This window comes from Pelobates fuscus, chromosome 1 (assembly GCF_036172605.1).
Source record: "Pelobates fuscus isolate aPelFus1 chromosome 1, aPelFus1.pri, whole genome shotgun sequence".
NCBI classification, from domain to species: Eukaryota; Metazoa; Chordata; class Amphibia; order Anura; family Pelobatidae; genus Pelobates; species Pelobates fuscus.
Genome location: NC_086317.1, coordinates 148,884,564 through 148,903,446, shown reverse-complemented (window position 1 = coordinate 148,903,446; position 18,883 = coordinate 148,884,564). Strand labels below are relative to the sequence as shown.

At 38.1% G+C, this 18,883-nt stretch overlaps 2 protein-coding genes across 4 annotated transcripts in view; one reads left to right on the top strand and one right to left on the bottom strand.

Moving 5' to 3' along the window:
- Positions 1 to 7,876, top strand: part of TRAF3IP3 (TRAF3 interacting protein 3) — a 68,113-nt gene extending 60,237 nt beyond the window's left edge. For all 3 annotated transcript variants that reach the window (XM_063450880.1, XM_063450884.1, XM_063450891.1), the window contains exons 14-15: positions 4,333 to 4,446; positions 7,654 to 7,876. In XM_063450880.1, coding sequence (XP_063306950.1) covers positions 4,333 to 4,446; positions 7,654 to 7,749 — 210 coding nt within the window. In that variant the 3' untranslated portion in view covers positions 7,750 to 7,876. The remainder of the gene's footprint in view (positions 1 to 4,332; positions 4,447 to 7,653) is intronic.
- Positions 7,877 to 12,928: 5,052 nt separating this feature from the next.
- C1H1orf74 (chromosome 1 C1orf74 homolog) lies at positions 12,929 to 16,693 on the bottom strand. The gene is made up of 2 exons (XM_063444338.1): positions 16,643 to 16,693; positions 12,929 to 13,854 (listed from the first exon to the last, which is right to left on the bottom strand). Exon 2 carries the CDS (start codon positions 13,788 to 13,790, stop codon positions 12,993 to 12,995), a length of 798 nt encoding a protein of 265 aa, XP_063300408.1. The 5' UTR covers positions 13,791 to 13,854; positions 16,643 to 16,693; the 3' UTR covers positions 12,929 to 12,992.
- Between the last annotated feature and the right edge of the window lie 2,190 nt (positions 16,694 to 18,883).

Here is an 18,883-nt window from a genome sequence, read left to right as displayed (position 1 = left end):
GGTTTCAAGTAGCCTTCTAAGATTGTAAAACTGTATTTTTGTGTGCGCACTGTTCCTTAATTTGTATTTTGTATTAAAAAGTATTTTTGCCATTCTGCCTGTGACAAAACAAATGATGCAAAACTCCTCTAAATATACTTTACTATTATTGATTACTTGTATCCTTTAAATTATTAATGAGGGTTTATGTGAAACCCACAGATTAAATTGTATTTAATATTTAGAATGGAAGCAGCTTGCCAGCACTTATCTATGTGGTTAGTGCCATAACAAAAATAAAAACACATTTGTGCGAGATCGTAACGATTCTTATAAATGTGCTGAACATCCAAAAAAACAGAATTAATCTTGAAGTGTCTAATCTTAGCTCAGATGTCTCTTTTTAGTTTAATGCATTTTTTTTGCAGCAGATGTCCAGGCTGTCCTAATATTTCTGTATTTATTCTGTAATATATAAATGTATTATTTTATATATGACATTTATCACAAATTAATGCAGGATATACGGCAAGTGTCCTCTTCTATGTAGTGGCAGGTAACCAAGTTGGAAATAAAAATGGAAACAATAATGGTGCAGTATGTTCCACACATGCGATAAAATACATAAAATATAATAGATACACTCACATTCGGTAGAGCTTCAGCTAGCTCTAGTTTGTTAGGCGTGCAGCGGTATAATCCCTGCTTGTAGGATATGGGATGAGTGATCTTGACGCGAATATCAGTAGCTCAGAGAGAAGATAAAACAGCGATAGTGCTCTCAATAAAATCTTTGGTGATAAAATAAAATAAAATATACTCACAGTATATAGGGCAGACTAACTGCTCTATGTAACAGCGTAGGTGGTATGATCCCCACCTAGGATTCTTTGGAGTATTATATCCAGGAAATAAAAATAATAAAAGAAGTATACGGTATAAAATATATATAAAAGGTAGTAGTAAAAGATGATGGTTTCAACGTAAAAATGACCAAAATCTTTTTATTAACAGTAAAAGTATCCAAACGCGTTTCACCAATATAAGGCTTTATCAATGGATAGCAAACATTTCAACCTGGCTGGTTAGAGTTTATATAGGTATAGAGATGATTTAAAATTGGCGCCAAAATTGTACAACCAATAGTAAAACAGATCATTTTTGCACATACATACATAACAGCATTTAATGGTAAGAATTCGATAGATATAGCTTATCCGATGCTTTTAACATAATTATTTTACAAAAACAAGCGTTATTGGTTAAGAATTAACATGTTTTCAGCCGGATCACGTGACGCGCGTCATAAGCGCAACGTCACTTCCGGCCGCACGGAATTGTGGGGCATGTAGTTGCAAGATAAACTACATGTGTGTAAAGCCCTGTATTGGGCTGAAAGGGAAGAGGAGTGGTTAGGGAACACTAGGGGAGGGACTTGGGAGATAAAAATGGGGAATGTACTATTAAGAAATAACATAATAAGTGGCCATATTACTGGTGGCATATATAAGCACCTCAATAAATTTTAAAACAATAAAACTACTAATGCATTTAAAGTAAACATATAGTATCATAGTAAAAACATAATAAGAACCTAGTAATAATAAATAAAATGATATAAAACAAATAAAATGATATAATTAAATAAAATTGAATAAATCAAAGTCTGCATTTAAACCATTAGGGATAACTGTTTTTAAATTAAAAACCCATTCCATTTCACATTTACCTAAAATGTTTTTGATATTGCCTCCTCTTTATGGAATAATAAAAATTTTTATGCCGATACATTTTAAAAGACCAGGATCATTATTATGGATAGTAAAATGTTTAGACACAGTATGATTTTGGTATCCATTAATAATATTTTGGCAATGTTCCCCTAATCGTGTTTTGAGACTTCTTTTGGTCATACCCACGTATTGGAGCCCACATGGGCATTCTAGGAGGTAAATAATTTTTTTTGTAATACACGTAATAAAATCTTTAATATTGTATGTTATATTGGTTTTATTAGATTGGAAATGTGTGGTTTTAGGTTTAACCGACTGATCAGTACATTTACAAACTTTGCAGCGTTTGCATTTAAAGAACCCTTTGGTGTTGGGTAAAACACAGGATTGTGATTTCTTTGTACTTTCTTTAGTAAAGTTGGAGGTTAAAATAGATTTCAACCTAGGAGCTCCTCTGAAAACAATGTTTGGTCTTTCTGGTATGATTTGCTTAAGAGTATCATCATGTTGTAATAAGTGCCAGTGTTTATTTATAAAAAAAATTAATTTTTGTAATTTTTTTTTTATAATTAAAGTAACCACGTTAAAAAAATTATAAATAAATAAACACTTGCACTTATTACCAGATTATGTTTTCAGAGGAGCTCCTAGGTTGAAATCTATTTTAGCAAGCCATTCACACCAGAGCTGGATTAAGCTCTGTCGACTGTAAGTAAGAACTCCTCTATTTTTTATAAAATTGGATTATCCTCCATGTCATTGACATCTTCTGGATATCGTATAAAGTAGAACTTTGGACACAACGATATAGATCCCATTGGACTTAATATTTATTATTTATTATTGCAATTTATATAGCGCCAACAGATTCCGTAGCGCTTTACAATATTATGAGAGGGGATTTAACTATAAATAGGACAATTACAAATAAATTTACAGGAACAATAGGTTGAAGAGGACCCTGCTCGATCGAGCTTACATTCTATATCATTATCTGTTGTACACAGTGGCGCAGACCCATCCCCTATTCTCTTGCTAAAGTCTGCAGATGCCTCCTCAATTAAAGTTCAATTTACAGAGCAGGAGATAACTTCGAAAGTAAACACACTGCACTTGAAAATAAAACCATTTTTTCATGTAGGCTTTGTGAGCCATCAAGAGAGGTGGGGCTAGGGCTGCAGGGGCATGGTCTAATCACCCAAACTGCTTAATTAAGGTAAAGTTTTAGCCCACTACCAACAGACCTGTGCTGGCTCATTCCTGCTCCAGCTACCCTGGAGAGTGAGACTGCACTAGTAATAAAAGACATACTACATATATTCATATGCATTCTCACACATAGTCAAAGACACATTATACACACATATACTGTGCACATGCAGTCACATACACCCAGACATATACATTTGCACAAATATGCACACAATTTACATACCGTAAGGGGTATATTAAACTAATGGAGCAATTTTATTTTCAGAGGGGGTTCTGCAAGTGCAACAAAAATGTTACAAACCAACGATGAGTTGATAGATATATTGCTCATGCTGACTCCACCAGTGGCTGTTGGTGACCAAATCTCTAAGTTTGATTCCACGTTTGTTTTTTGTTTTTTTTTGTTTTGTTTGTTTTTTCTTTTTGTTTTTCACATCATTGAGCCTTGTGCTGGCTGCGATGGTATTTACACTATGAGGACTCTACATATGTCGCCCTGCAAGGCTTTACAGTGCATATCCAATAATTGCATGCTTAAACCTGCCACTCTCCACAATCAGACAACCTAGCTTGCAAAAATAGTGACACCGCCATGGCTCACTTCAACTGTCTTCCCCACAACACACACCATAAAGTCATACACGATACCATACTACACCAGACTATAGGACATGTGTTGTAACCTTACCTTTATTACAAGATAGCAGAGCCGGACACTATCCCACAGCTTGTATCTAACCTGCATATCATGCTACTAGCCTGTAACACACATTTGCTATACACGTAGTCTGCAACAATCACCTGGCTTAACCCATAGATTCATAACGCGATACTCTACTATATTCCTTAAACATGTAAAACTTGTGTAACTGAAAACACTAACCAATGCTGGGAATAATATGAATAATAGTGTATTCCTGCAACAAAAACATGTAACAGCCTATTTTTCACTGTAATGTTAAGCTAGATGGAATGTGTTTACTATTTAACCTATAGACGAAAGCCAGCAACAGTTCATTTTTTGTAATTTATTTTTTTATTTTTATTTTTCACTGTCACGGTAAAAACTCGTTTGAATAAGTTTAATATCTAACCTATAGAATCATAACGTTAACCCTTATTATATTCGATAAAAATGTGCAAGAAACTCATGCCACTATCTAATCTGTAAAGTTATACATATACGTACGCTGTTGTGGCGTGCTGACAAAGATTTTGTACTTACCTGCACAAAAAATAAAGAATTTATAAAATGTTAAAAAAAAAAAAGTTACAAACATTACTGTTTATTACTACTAAATGTAGCAGATAGAAACAAACCAATTCAAAAGTATAATAAAGTATTTTCAAATTGTGCGTAGTCAGTAACACCAAGCCCTTATTAACAATGTCTTTTCAAATCTGCCAGCTTGCGAAACTGAAAATAGAGATGGAGTCACTGGCTCTGGAGTACAAGTCATGTAAAGACACGCTGCAGCTCTGCCGGGAGAATCTAAAGGGAATTCCCAAGCAGAAACCAAAGGTACGAGATTTGTGAAAGAAATGACGAAAGATTGGAAATTATCCACCAAAAATAAATCTAATAGTGACATTATGTAAATTAGCATGTGGGTGGAAACATGATGGTAAAAGGATCATGGGAGACAATGATGGGGAGCTACTGGTGGTTTACCCATGCCTCAGCAAATGAGGCTTTATTATTGATACAACTTACAGTACAGACCATGTGAGTAAAGTGTCCCAGGTTCAGACCCTCTTAAATGGTAAAGGCTTCCCTCCTCACCACCTCTCTCCAACCCGAGATGAAGCTTTGGCTAAATAGATTCAATTTAACAGGGGAGTTAATGTACAAAGGGAGCTGTATCCATTGTAATGTTATAGGTTGTATGTGGTGCAAGATTGCCACTTAAAGAGACTCTATAGGCACCCAGATCACTTTATCTCATTGAAGTGGTATGGCTGCCATGTCCCTGTAATATTAACTCTAAATCTGAAAACATTGCTGTTTACATTGCAGGGCTAACATGATTCTAGTGGCGGACTCCCTAACAGCCACATGAGGCTCTTTTGGCTATTCAATCAGATGGTCTCATAGAGACCATTTAATTGGTGCATCATGTGGATTTGCCGCGCATGCTCACTAGACTCCTAGTGTTTTCCTGGGGGGAAACATTGTATTGGCTGAGATCATCTACACAGATGAACTCAGGCAAAGAGGCTTAGTATAGCATTAGGAATACATGTTTGTATTCCTGCCGCTATAGTGTTTCATTAACCCCTTAAGGACTGAGCCAAATGTACACGTTGTGAACAAAACAAAACCTGGCATTTGCGCTATATGTCTGTCCAACCGTAATTCACCTCTTTCATATTAAATGCACCCCCCCTTATTATATATCATGTTATTCAGGGGAAACAGGGCTTTCATTTAATATCAAATATTTAGCTATGAAACATAATTTAATATGAAAAAAATGGGAGAAAATAAGAAATGTTGATATTTTTTTAGTTCTACATGACATTTTAACTGTCCATGTCATAATACTGTTTGCTTTTACTGCAATAAAATACACATATTTGTAAAGTCTCACGTGTAAAACAGTACCCACTATGTACAGGTTTTATGGTGTTTTGGGAAGTTACAGGGTCAAATATAGCACGTTACATTTGAAATTGGGACTGTATAGTAGCCCAGGAATAAAATGTACACCCATAATGGCATGCCATTTCAATAGTAGACAACCCAAGGTATTGCAAATGGGGTATGTCCAGTCTTTTTTAGTAGCCATTTGGTCACAAACACTGGCCAAAGTTAGCGTTAGTATTTGTTTGTGTGTGAAAAATGCAAAAAACGCCAATTTTGGCCAGTGTTTGTGACTAAGTGGCTACTAAAAAAGACTGGACATACCCCGTTTGCAATACCTTGGGTTGTCTACTATTGCAAATGGTATGCCATCATAGGGGTAATTTTCATTCTTGGGCTAGCATAGGGTCTCAAAGGCAACGTAATCAATCTGGCGAATTTTAATGTGAAAAAAATGAAACACAAGCCTTATATTTGACGCTGTAACTTTTGAAAACACCATAAAACCTGTACATGAGGGGTACTGTTGTACTCAGGAGACTTTGCTGAACACAAATATTTGTGTTTCAAAACAGTAAAAAGTATCGCAGCAATAATATCGTCCGTGTAAGTGCTGTTTGTGCGTGAAAAATGCAAAAAACTTCACTTTTACTGGCGATATCATCATTGTAATAAATTTTACTGTTTTAAAACACTAATATTTGTGTTCAGCGAAGTCTCCTGAGTAGAACAGTACACCACATGTACAGGTTTTATGGTGTCTTGGAAAGTTATAGGGTTAAATATAGTGCTAGCAAATTAAATTCCCTTTACTTTCGGCATGGGTTGTCAGGCAGGTCCCGCTAATTGTAATTAATTAAGATATCTAATTATGTAAAAATATTACATAAATATATGTGTAGAATTAATATATGTATATATATATATATATATATATACGTATGTGTATATATATGTGTGTATATATATATATATATATATAATTTTTTTTAAAATATTTTTATTTATATATATATAGGTGTGTGTGTGTGTATATATGTGCATATATATATATATATATATATATATATATATATATATAGTGTGATATATACGTATATATTTATGTATATAAACTTCGGCTGTCCCGCACTCAATTTGCCGGTCTTGTGCTTGCCTCGGTGCTGCCTCAGCCTTCAATGTAAACCAGTGAAAAAGAGTGCACTCAGGAGGACTTTTTTTTTTCACAAACGTGCAAATATTTATGTATATAGATATATATATTATTTCGTTCTACATGTATTTTGATATCAATATATATATATATATATATATAAATTTTAAAATACCGTTAGAACGAAATAACACACATCTATATATTTTTTAATTATTTATTTTTAATTATTTTTTCAATTTTATTTTTTAACGTATTTACATTTTTTTTATATTATATATAAATATATAACAATAATTATATATATATTTAATCAGTGTCAGTCTACGTGTAATTTGATATTAATAGTAAAATACACCTAGACAGTGTATGTATGTGTGTGTGTGTGTATATATATATATATATATATATATATATATATATAATCTTTTTTTTTTTACACTTATTTTACTTTAGTTTTATTTGATTTCAGCCAGCAGGGGGACTAACTGTCATTACAGTTAGTCCCCCTGCTGGCAATGCCTGAGCCAGCTATCCCGGCCATGTGATTGTGAGGTCCTTGCAAGGACCTCACTCTCACATGGCCGGGGGGGCTCCAAGAGGACGGACGTGCCACGGGGGGCTCCCTGGGAGTCCCCCCAACCGCGATCGCCGGCGACCGGGTAAGTAAAAAAAAAAAACGGAGGGCGTACTATTACGCCTGGCGGCGTTTAGAGCCGCTTAAAATAGGGCGTAATAGTACGCCCTCCGGTCTTAAGGGGTTAAGCAAGCTCAAATTATCAGTTAATATAAATTAAATGTAGCGATATTAAGTCAATAACCACTACAATGATTTATGAAAAAAATGATTATATAAAAGTTGTGACTATTTCTGAGATACATGGAAGATGAAATGTCATTTCACAACATTTCTTAATCCAAAGGTAATATGTTCCCATTGGATACTAATCTTTTTTTTGTTTTGTTTTGTTTTGTTTTTTCCTTCTTTCCAGAGTGGTACGTCTTGCTGGGCCTCGGTTCTGGTACTTTTTGTGGCAGTCCTCACCATGATTATTATCTCTGCCAACATGGAATATTTGATAGACTAAGATCTTGTTACTACCTCAAGATTTCATACTGACTGAATCGGCTGTTTGAGTGTTTGTAGTTGTTTCTTTTATAATATATCTAAGTTTGATACAAAATAACAAAAACACAAAAAATATATATTTTATGCTTCAGTGTTAATTATTTGTATTCTTCACAATGAGATATATTTATACACAGAACAATGAGTTATGATTTAATGATCTTTTACATAATCGTGGTCACTAATTAAGAATACGTCTAGTTATTTTTACAATGCTTCACAAATGGTTGGAAAATGTATGCTTCAATTTGAAGCAGACGGGCTCCAGCCGCAAGAGAGACACTATTACATTCATAATAGGTCAATTAGATGCTAACTAGGTTACCTACTAACAGCCAGTGATAGAGGTTTAAACTTAGATATATATTATGTACTTTTGCATTCTAGCCCAAGGCTTAACATATTCCGCTTGAATATAGGAGACACAACCAAAAGTCAGAAGCAATTAAAAGTGTTCATTAACAACAAACACTCAATTAATCATTGTTTCACTGGAATCTGCTAGTACTTGCCTGGAAGGTATGGTAAGGACATACTGGACACAACCAGACAAACAGGAAATGTCTGGTAGAGGGATTCATGCTTGGAATCTTGTGATAGATGTAGATTAAGAGATATGTATGCTTCAATTTGAAGCAGACGGGCTCCAGCCGCATATTGATGTGGGGCGTAACTTACCCCATGTGATCTTGAAAAAAATCTTAAACTTGTGGTACATATAGTAGATAAAACAAGTACAGTATAGTGCAGATTTTATTTAAAATCAACTAAAATAAATGTAGGTAAGTAGGAACATTCACATTTGAAGGATTATATTTATAATGACCATTATACATGGCACTACCCCTATGAAGATTTGGAAGGCTCCAATTGACTTTTAAAATTGATGAAATGTATTGTACAATTAAGTTAAAACATATAGTAAGAACATTAATATATCAATATCAAAATAAAAATATAAAGTCCTGATAGCTAAAACACGTTTCACTCTTGTAGAGCTTCTTCAGTCTAAAGAAGAAGTTCAACAGTGGAATAATCTTACTATAATGTTCTTACTATATGTTTTAACTTAATTGTACAATACATTTCATAAATTGTAAAAGTCCATTGGAGCCTTCCGAATCGTCATAGGGGTAGTGCCATCCCTACTAAATTGGCACAACACTATCAGGACTTTAAGGCTCTGACAAAGGTGAGCATTATAAATACAAAAGAGAAAAGTCCTGCGCTCACTCCAATCACCCTACTAAGGGTTAATAAGTATATAAGGGTGTATATAAAAAATACCCCTCTGTCTCATTTGAGATATCTTTGCCAGAAGCTCAAAGAAGCTAGGTGAAGGGTCAGAGTAGGACCCGTCTAGGGGGGGGGGGGGGGGGGTCTGCCTTGACGTTGGCAGGCGGGCATTCCTTCCAGTGGCCATTGGAGTAACTAAATGACCTCCATTTGTTTAAATATACATAGGGATTAAGGAGAGAGCGCAGGTAACTTTTTTTTTTTTTTCTAAAGGTGAGCATTATACCTATTCCACCTTTTTACAGGAGCTCCCTGCATCCCTGGCTGGGTACCTCCTGCAAGGACCACTTCCGAGCTGGAACAGGTGACAAACCACAGCACTTCTGCCCAGTCGCCGCAGCTTGACTGGGGCCCTGGAACCGCTCTCTCCGGGAATTTGCTCTGGCTATCCCCAGGCACTGGACGACACTCAGTCCTGGGAGTTCTAGTCCTGGAACCGCTCTAGACACCCCCAGGCACTGGATGACACTCTACAAGGACTTTCCCTGTTGAATCCTCCACACTGGAACAGTGATTAAAGAATAGCCCTTTCCCCTGCCAGTAACCAGACAACACATAGTTCTGGAAGTACAAGCTGGAATACATTTAATGGCAGGCACAACTGGCCTTATATGCAGGTCCCCATGCAAGGGGCACTGAAACCACAGAGTAGACTACAGTAAAAACATATACACGATTACATTGGCTCTCAGGTCCAGGACATACAAAGCAAGATAATCCGTCCCCTGTGCCTGGGAGATAATTGAGTCAAGCACTGTATTAAACAATTATCTCCAAGCACAAAACACACACATTTCCCAAACACCCCAAAAGTACCTTAAAAATACATAAAACCCCACATAGCCCCGATCTGGGTGACGATATCCAAAAATCACCCAGATCGGTTCAGGATTTTCCTGGAAGTCATAATTTGACCAACCGCGTGCATGGTCCCCTAGTCAAAAATAATTCCATAGAATAGTGGCTAAGTGCCGCTGGGGCCCACCAGGAACCGCAAAGTCTTCATGCTGAAAATAGTTCCAGGGCTTTCGCAGCTAAGTCCCCCTAAAGTCTATACGCGGTTTTGGTCCATGCGAACGTCCACCAGGGAGCTAGTGTTCGGTTCTATGCGCACTAATGCAAAGTGCCGAACCAGGGGGAATAAAATATGGATCTTTACAGTTGCTGACCTGGCCCATAGTCGGTGGGCAGGAGGCTGGCAAGCAGGCTCCTTCATGAGCTTGTGGCAAACTCACAAGGATAGGGGAGTTTGTCACACACAAGTTTAAGATTTTTGCAAGATCATGTGGGGTAAGTTACTCCCCACATCAAAAGTCACCAGAACAACTACAGCTTATTGCATTTGTTCTGGTGAGTAGAATCATTACCTTTAGGCTTTTTGCTGTAAACACTGTCTTTTCAGAGAAAATGCAGTGTTTACATTACAGCTTACTGATAACTTCACTGGCTACTCCTCAGATAGCTGTTAGAGATCCTTCCTGGGCAATGGCTGCCTAAAATGCATCCAAACATTCAGTGTCTCCACCCTCTGCATGCAGACACTGAACTTTCCTCATAGAGCTTCATTGATTTAATTCATCTCGATGAGGAGATGCTGATTGGCCAGGGCTGTGTTTGAATTGTGCTGGCTCTGCCCCTGATCTGCCCTTTTGTCAGTCTTAGCCAATCCTATGGGGAAGCATTGTGATTGGCTTAGGCTACCACTTCTGCTGATGTCAGCAAGCAGGTCTAAAGGAAACAGGGACAAACCTTGCAGCTTCAATCTTGAATACAGGTAAGATTTTACTATTTTTAGGGAGGCATGAGGGGACCAGGGTGGCTAGATGGTGGTTTTAACCCTATAGGGTCAGAAATACATGTTTGTGTTCCTGCACCACACAACAGACTGCAAATTTTGGGTGTGGATAAGACGGTATTCCACACCAGTGTATAGAGATGCTATTTTGTATTCACTTGAGCACTTTTTGTATACACCCCTCCACCCACCCCTAAAATGAGGTGTATTCTGTTTGAAGTAAGAGATATACTACAACAGGGTAGTAAACAGTTTGAATTTTAATTCACTTTCTATAAATAGTTTTGCCGAATAGTATTTCCCTGTTTGATGTATAAGCAGCTTTAAATCACCCTCTTCCCTCCATCCTCATGGCCCTCCAACAATCCAGGATTTATGTATTTCCATTTTTTTATTCCAATAGAGATACTGACAAAATCTGGATTGTTTGTGGGTCATGAGGACTGGTTTAGGAAACACTAGTCTAGAAGTTTTACACTGTCTACAGGAATTTAGTCATGTCTGCATCTGGATTTCAAAATTCTCTAACTGGAGACTTTCCACCAAATTCCTTAGCAAAAAATATTATTGAGAACCCATTTCATTGCAAGACATATATCAGCTTTCATCTTAAAAAACACAAACACAAAACCTCCAAGCACTATAACCACTGCATTGCGCTTGTGTGGTTAAGGTGCAAGGAGTGCCCTGGCTCCTTCCCAGGGTAAGTTTTCAAACCAATTGAAAACAATTTGACAATTTACCTGTGGTCCACGGGGTGCCGGCCACATCCTTTGGTGCAGGAATCTAGGTGCCCTGAGATGCACAGACAAACATGCATAGATTCCCACTATCAGACACACATGAACAATGTGAGACACACACACAGTCATACATGCACACACATAGATCTCAAAACTCTTCCTTCAAAAGTAAGCAGCAAATATAGCTCTTTCCCCTATCCTCTACTCCAACCTTGTATTATGCAGTCCTACCATACCTTGCAATCCAATGTGTGGAGGCGCAGTGTGGGAGCCAGAGGGTGGCAATATGATGATATGCCATTTCCCCACACAATGTCTAGTGTCTGAGCCCTCAGCTGCTAGTGTTACAGGAGCTACATAGTAATGCTGAGAGGAAGTGGCGGACACCCATGAGGTAGCTGTGCAGGTGTTTTATCAAATTCCCCTACCTTGTGAAAATCCCCTACCCTCTTCACTTCCGGTGATGGGAATCAGCTGGATCCCATGGGTGCTAGCACTCCTACTACTCCTCCACAGCAAGGTCCTGGAAGGTAAGTAAAGCTAGTTTTACACTTTCATTATAGTAAGTGCATTCACTAAGCTTAGGCACACAGGACATTTAGGGTTAAGTGAGGGTTCAAATTAGGGTTAGGTAAGTTATTTTAACCTCTCTCACACTCTATTCTTACCATAACCCTTGGGGTAAGGGTTAAAATAAAGTGTGAAAAATAACTATTTATAGATTTTTCCCTACTGTGAAATATCACTAAATATAAACAAGTCCCTAATCCTAACCCTAACATTAACCCTAAATGTCCCATGTCCTAAGCTTAGTGAATGCACTAACTATAATGAAAGAGTAAAACTAGTTTTACTTACCTTCCAGGACCTCGCTGTGGATGAGTAGCAGGAGTGCCAGCACGGGATCCAGCTGATTCCCTCACCGGAAGTGACGAGGGTAGGGGATTTTCACGGGTAGGGAAATTTGATAGAACACCGGCTCCCATCTGATCTGAATACTAACACAGCTGGACAGCGATATATTTATCTGCCCAACCGCTAAGTGCTACAGGGCCCTGAGCTGGTCCGGGCCCCTTACAAGGGTACTGCCTGTATCCCCCTGATGGCGGCCCTGCAGGGAGGAGCTAAGTGTAGGAGAGCGCTCAGCTGACACTCTCAGCCAATAAACCAGCCATAGTGTAATGGTTTTAAATCCAGCAGAGAAATAAAATGGCTGCCCCAAAGAATGCTGGATCAAAAGATTACAGGTGAACACAAGAACAATTAGAAGAGAGACACCTCATATTTAACAAAGTCACAGATTTTTTTATGGGAGGATGTAATTACATTTTACATAAAATAATACAATAATATAGTTCAGAAATGTCTTCAAAGTGTAACAGCTTTAAGAGTCACAGTATTGACAGCAATTTTAAGGTCTGTGAAATCACTTTGTCCAAGAAATTTCTGTTTCAGCGTATCAATCCATTCCTGTAAGTGCTTCTGCAGACAATCATACACAGAATCAGGAATACTGAACGAATAGATCTGGGCTTTGGTGAGGCCTATGGTAGAGCAACTGGCTTGGACAGTAAAATGTCTCAGCGGCATCATGGACAAGCAATTTTCAAAGCCACTTGATGTGTCAAACCAATAAACTGCAGGGAAATGTAAAATAAATCCAAATATAGTGCAGAGGTTCCACTGCGGAGACTCAATGTCACTCAAAGATACAGTAGCTGGTTGTTCGTTTTGGTAAGGTGTTAGATGGTCCAAGAGCTGGGTGACTTGAGTACGAATAACTGAGACATGATTGCAGCTGAGCATTGCTGGTTGATCAAGGGAGGCAGAAACATCCATTACATGTAAATCTTCACTGTGGAGTAATGAATCCAAATATAACATGGTTTTGGGTACATTAATAATGAGAATATTATCAGCAATGTTGAGGGTATGCATGTGCCCCTTTATAAAGCCAATACGCTGTAGTTCTTGGAGGTAGCTCTGAATTTGGTGAACACGCACACCACTATAATCATACAGAAAACATGGCTTCAGCCCACAGTCGACAGACAGGAGTTCAGCAGCCAGGCTCAAAGAGGATGTAGTTGACCATGACCTCTTTTTACGCTCTTTAAGGTGACGTTTGGAAGCTAAATGGAGTTCTGCCTGAATTGACAGATTCATGACTCCGATGTAAAAGGCTGGATGTACTTCAGTGCCAAGTCAAATGCATCTTTTGATGTTTAACCTGAAACAAAACAACCACTTGTTAGCTATCAGTTGTTAGAGGCAGCTAGTTATGACATGTCAATCATCTTAAATCTTACAAAAGGGTTACTGATAAATTAAACCCACCACCTCTTCTCTAAAAAAAACAAAAAAAACAATGTGCTGTAGTAAAAAGTGAAGCAGTTCTGCAAAGTTAATATGAAAAAGTTGTCCAAAACTGACCCTCCACGTTTTAATACATTGAAATATACCTGTATATATTTATGCATATGTATGTACGATGCCAATAAAGGGTTACTCCAAGCCTTTTTTGCAGTCCTTTAGGCCTTATTCTCTCCAAGAGAAGCCTTTGATTGGACCTTTAATTGGGCTCAGAGCGCTTGTGCTCTGGGCTTTACTGAAAAAGGAGAGGCTCTGATCTGACTGCAAAGGAGAAGATAATTATGTTCACTGCCAGTGTGCTCTGACGACTGATGTAGTTTTGGCACAGAATTTACATTTAGCAGTCCGGCACGGAGTTCTGGGCTACCAGGATCATGTGTGCCGAGTCACACAAGTGCAAATATCTATAGTATGTGCAACGTTTATACAGACTCCTATCACCATGATCACTTCTAAAAGCAGAAGTGGTTGTGGTGGTTAGAACAAAACTTTTTAAGGAACCTGATGCTACCGCTCTTGCACCACAAGTGTCAGTTGATCCCTTCCTCTCCATGAATGGTTTATGAGATTAAGTAGTTGACATAATATCAGTTGAACTGCATCAACTAATAGCAACCACGGCTGCTATCAGTTTGTACATATTACAGTTCACAGTTTTGTGAGCCAGGCTGTATGTAGCAGGCTGCATGTATAAGCTACAGTCATTGACAGTGGATACTATGTACACCATAAAATTTGCAATAATAGAGGATTAAATGCATATTCTCTTGGGATTAACAAGCATGTGGGTAAAAGTACTTGACCATATTTTATATGACAGGACAGAATGTTTTTATAACTTTCAATGGCAGATTTTATTTTATTTTTTTAATTCACCCTTCAAGGGCCACTCAAAAAAAAACATAAACACTACAGTCTGTTTCCATTCAGTATAGTCCAAATTTGGCATTGCTAATGCAAATGAAGGCGTGAGTTGCAAGCTCCTGTTGGAACTTCAGTGTGTGGACACTCAAGACCCCTAGAGCAGTTCAACTTGCTGAAAATCTTTCTATGTGTGAAGAGTGTTTTTTTTTTAAATTTTACAAAAAGTGCAGATTTAAATAGAAATTTACTATTTTCTAAATCAACCTTGTTACACCCCTGGCTGTCAATAAGGTCAACCGTCCTATTTTTGTCTGGTTGTTTAGCTCAATTGAGGCAGCAATTGCCCAGAGCACCTGTCTTGTAAAGACTTCTCATTGAGCTGTATGGGGAAGACTGTGATTGGACAGCCACAGAAAGTATGGGAGTGGTTAGAAGGGGAGGGTTTGCAAAGGTAGCAGACAAGAAATCTTCAGCTTTTCCAAGCTGTTTTTAGATATAGCCCTAATTTAAAAAAAAAAAGTATAATTGAATGCATGTTTTTTTTTTTATTATTATTTTTTTTTTGGGGGGGGGGGGGGTGGGGAGGTATATCTACTAAACAGCATTTTATTTTTTATTTGGGCAGTGGCGTATCCCTTAAAAGGATCACTATAGACACCCAGACCTTTTCATCTCAATTAAGTGGTCTGGTTACAGTGAACATTTAGTTTTTTACTGTAACCATCCTCATGTGCATTCTCTAGTTGGTATCCAGGGGAGATCCTGATTGGTCAGCTGACATCCCAAGTCAATCAGTGACACCCCTGCCCCGCAGCAGGAAGTGCTTCCTGGATAAGAATGAGAGAACACCTATGTGGACGGTCACAGGGAAGAACAGCACTAGAGAGCCAACATAGGGGTTTAACCCCTACGGGAAAGAGTGCTTCTTCCACCATAACCTAATTTCAATTAAAGGGACACTATAGTCACCTGAACAACTTTAGCTTAATGAAGCAGTTTTGGTGTATAGAACATGCCCTGCAGCCTCACTGCTCAATCCTCTGCCATTTATTTAATTGTTATGGTGCTGGTATGTTCCTCTAATACAGGGGTCCTCAAACTCCGGCCCCCCAGTTGTTGCTGAACTACAACTCCCATGATTCTCTGGCTATCTATGTAATTCAAAGAATCATGGGAGTTGTAGTTCAGCAACATCTGGGGGGCCGGAGTTTGAGGACCCCTGCTCTCATAGAGTAGTACGATTTTTCCAACTGTGGTATGATATTTCATGCTGGGTATCTACCAGTAATATGGAGTTGAAAGTGAGAATCCTTCCTGAAAGTCTGCCGTTCCAAAATTCTGATAGTACAATAAAAAAAAAAAAATATTACAAGATATTGAGATTGGTTAGTTTACGCCTATCTGTAATATGGTTGGTCATACCTACAGCCACCTGCTGTAGAATAATACTTTGATGGAGCTTTGATAGCATCTGCAAGCTGTCATGGGACACGAAGTTCTGCAGCAGCTGATCTATGTATATAAGCCAATGTACAGCACTACAGAATGTGATGGCGCTATATAAATAATAAAATAATAATAATAATAAGCCAACCCTAAATATAGAATGAAATTAATATGCAAGATGTGCTGTGAGTTTATCATTGCAGAAACCTTTATAAAGATGAAACAGATGTGAGCAGCATACAAGTACATTATGACACATTTCAGACAGGCTGTGAAATCGAGTGTGCAATAAAGACATATGAATGTACATTCAGCATAAGGCTTATTCAACTTACTCAGACATTAAGAATCAACACGCTTTCATCTACTTCCTGGTTCCTGATCACATGACCTGCCTAGTCACTCCCTGTTAAAAGGACAGTTTCGGGAGTGGCCAGCACAGAAGCCTATCCCATACAGTTATTGTATCAGTTATCTCTATAACTTCCCACAGTCAATGCTGGCCTAAAATATACAATATGTATCTGATATACTGTGTGTGATAAAAAGATGGGGTGCTTTTTAATGAAAGAAGACAGCTTTTAAAAGGACCAAAAAAAAAAAAAGCAATAGTATATACACATCTTCTACTGTTTGCTCTTATTTGCATTTACAGTTTTCATTATTTGCTGGGTGAGTCCAATACTGTCATGTTACCATATGGAATAGGTAGGAGATTGAGTATAAAAGTGTTTTATTGGGGAAAGTATACCAGTTATAACAGTGCAATGTTCACATGTCACTTTATTAGCCCCTTAAGGACACAGCTTCAGAAATAAAAGGGAATCATGATGGACAATTTTTGCCTTGTGCCCTTAACCCCTTAAAGGGAAACTCCAGTGCCAGAAAAACGATCCGTTTTTCTGGCACTGGAGGGTCCCTCTCCCTCCCACCCACCAATCCCCGGTTACTGAAGGGGTGAAAACCCCTTCAGTGACTTACCTGGGACAGCGGCGATGTCCCTCGCCGCTGTCTCCGCCTCCGCGACGCTCCTCCTAGTGATTACGTCGGCCGGTGGGCGAGACTAATCTCGCTCACCGGCCGAGGAGACCTAATGCGCATGCGCGGAAATTCCGCGCATGCGCATTACGTCTCCCCATAGGAAAGCATTGAAAAATCATTTCAATGCTTTCCTATGGGGTTTTGAGCGACGCTGGAGGTCCTCACACAGCGTGAGGACGTCCAGCGACGCTCTAGCACAGGAAACCTGTGCTAGAACCCAGGAAGTGACCTCTAGTGGCTGTCTAATAGACAGCCACTAGAGGTGGAGTTAACCCTGCAATTTAAATATTGCAGTTTATGAAAAACTGCAATAATTACAGTTGCAGGGTTAAGGGTAGTGGGAGTTGGCACCCAGACCACTCCAATGAGCAGAAGTGGTCTGGGTGCCTGGAGTGTCCCTTTAAGGACAGAGCTTCGGAAGCTTGTCTTTCACTTTGTGACAACGGCATTTTTTGCATTTTTTGCTGTTTGCGTTCAACTGCAATTTGCATTTGACTAATTTATTGCACCGACGCATATTATATACCGTTTTTTAAAGGACAGAAAGGGCTTTCATTTGATGTAACATATATATATATATATACATGCTTATTTATTATAAAACAAATACAGAAAAATGCAAAAAAAATGAAAAATTTTGATTTTTTTTACAGTTTTTGCAATAATAATGTGTGCCTAATTAGTGCAGGTTAAGGAAAGTAATTAAAAATAAATTCATTTAGTTGTTCTGATTTACAGAATATATAATGTGTCTGGGATTTTCAGTTTTTTTTGGTAGTTACCAGTCACAAAGCACAAGGAGTAAAATAAACTTTTCCGTGAAGTGATTATAGAATTTGGTATGTTTGTCTTGTAAGCTTTATAGCCATAAAAGAAAACAAAATTGCCACACAAAAATATATATTTATATAAAGTAGACACCACAGGCTATTTACCTAAGGTTGTTTTGACACTTTCTACGTAGCCATTTTACCGCCAACCTCTGCTAAATATTGGAGTAAAATTGTGTTTTTCGGGGGTTATCGCACACAAACTTATAACAAAGAACTTCTCATGTGTATTTTGTAAAGTTGGTGTTTGCTATTCCTGTACAAAGTTTTATTGTGTGTTCAGTTACTTCTGCTGAGTACAACGGTACCCCCATTGTATGTCTTTGGCACTATTTCGTGAAGCTACAGTGCCATATAGGAGACCTGTCCTTTTCAGTATTCACAGTAGAATTTTGAGAGACGGGTTTAATGAGCCTATGCTTCCATTTGGGGTATTATAACAGTTTGACTGTTCAAAAAACCCCACAAAGGCCTACCATTTGTAAAAGTAGACACCCCAGGGTATCTCATAAGGTGCATATTGTGCCTTAACATGCCCCCATTTTTTTACCATTACATGCCAAAGTATGTGGTAAAAAATAATTTTGTGCATTTTTTACATACGGATTGCATTTTTGCTGGGCATTTTGTATATTTCATATGTGCCACTAAGTTCAAACCCCCCAAATTATGCTCAGCTAAGTCTTCTGAGTAAAAGGACACCCC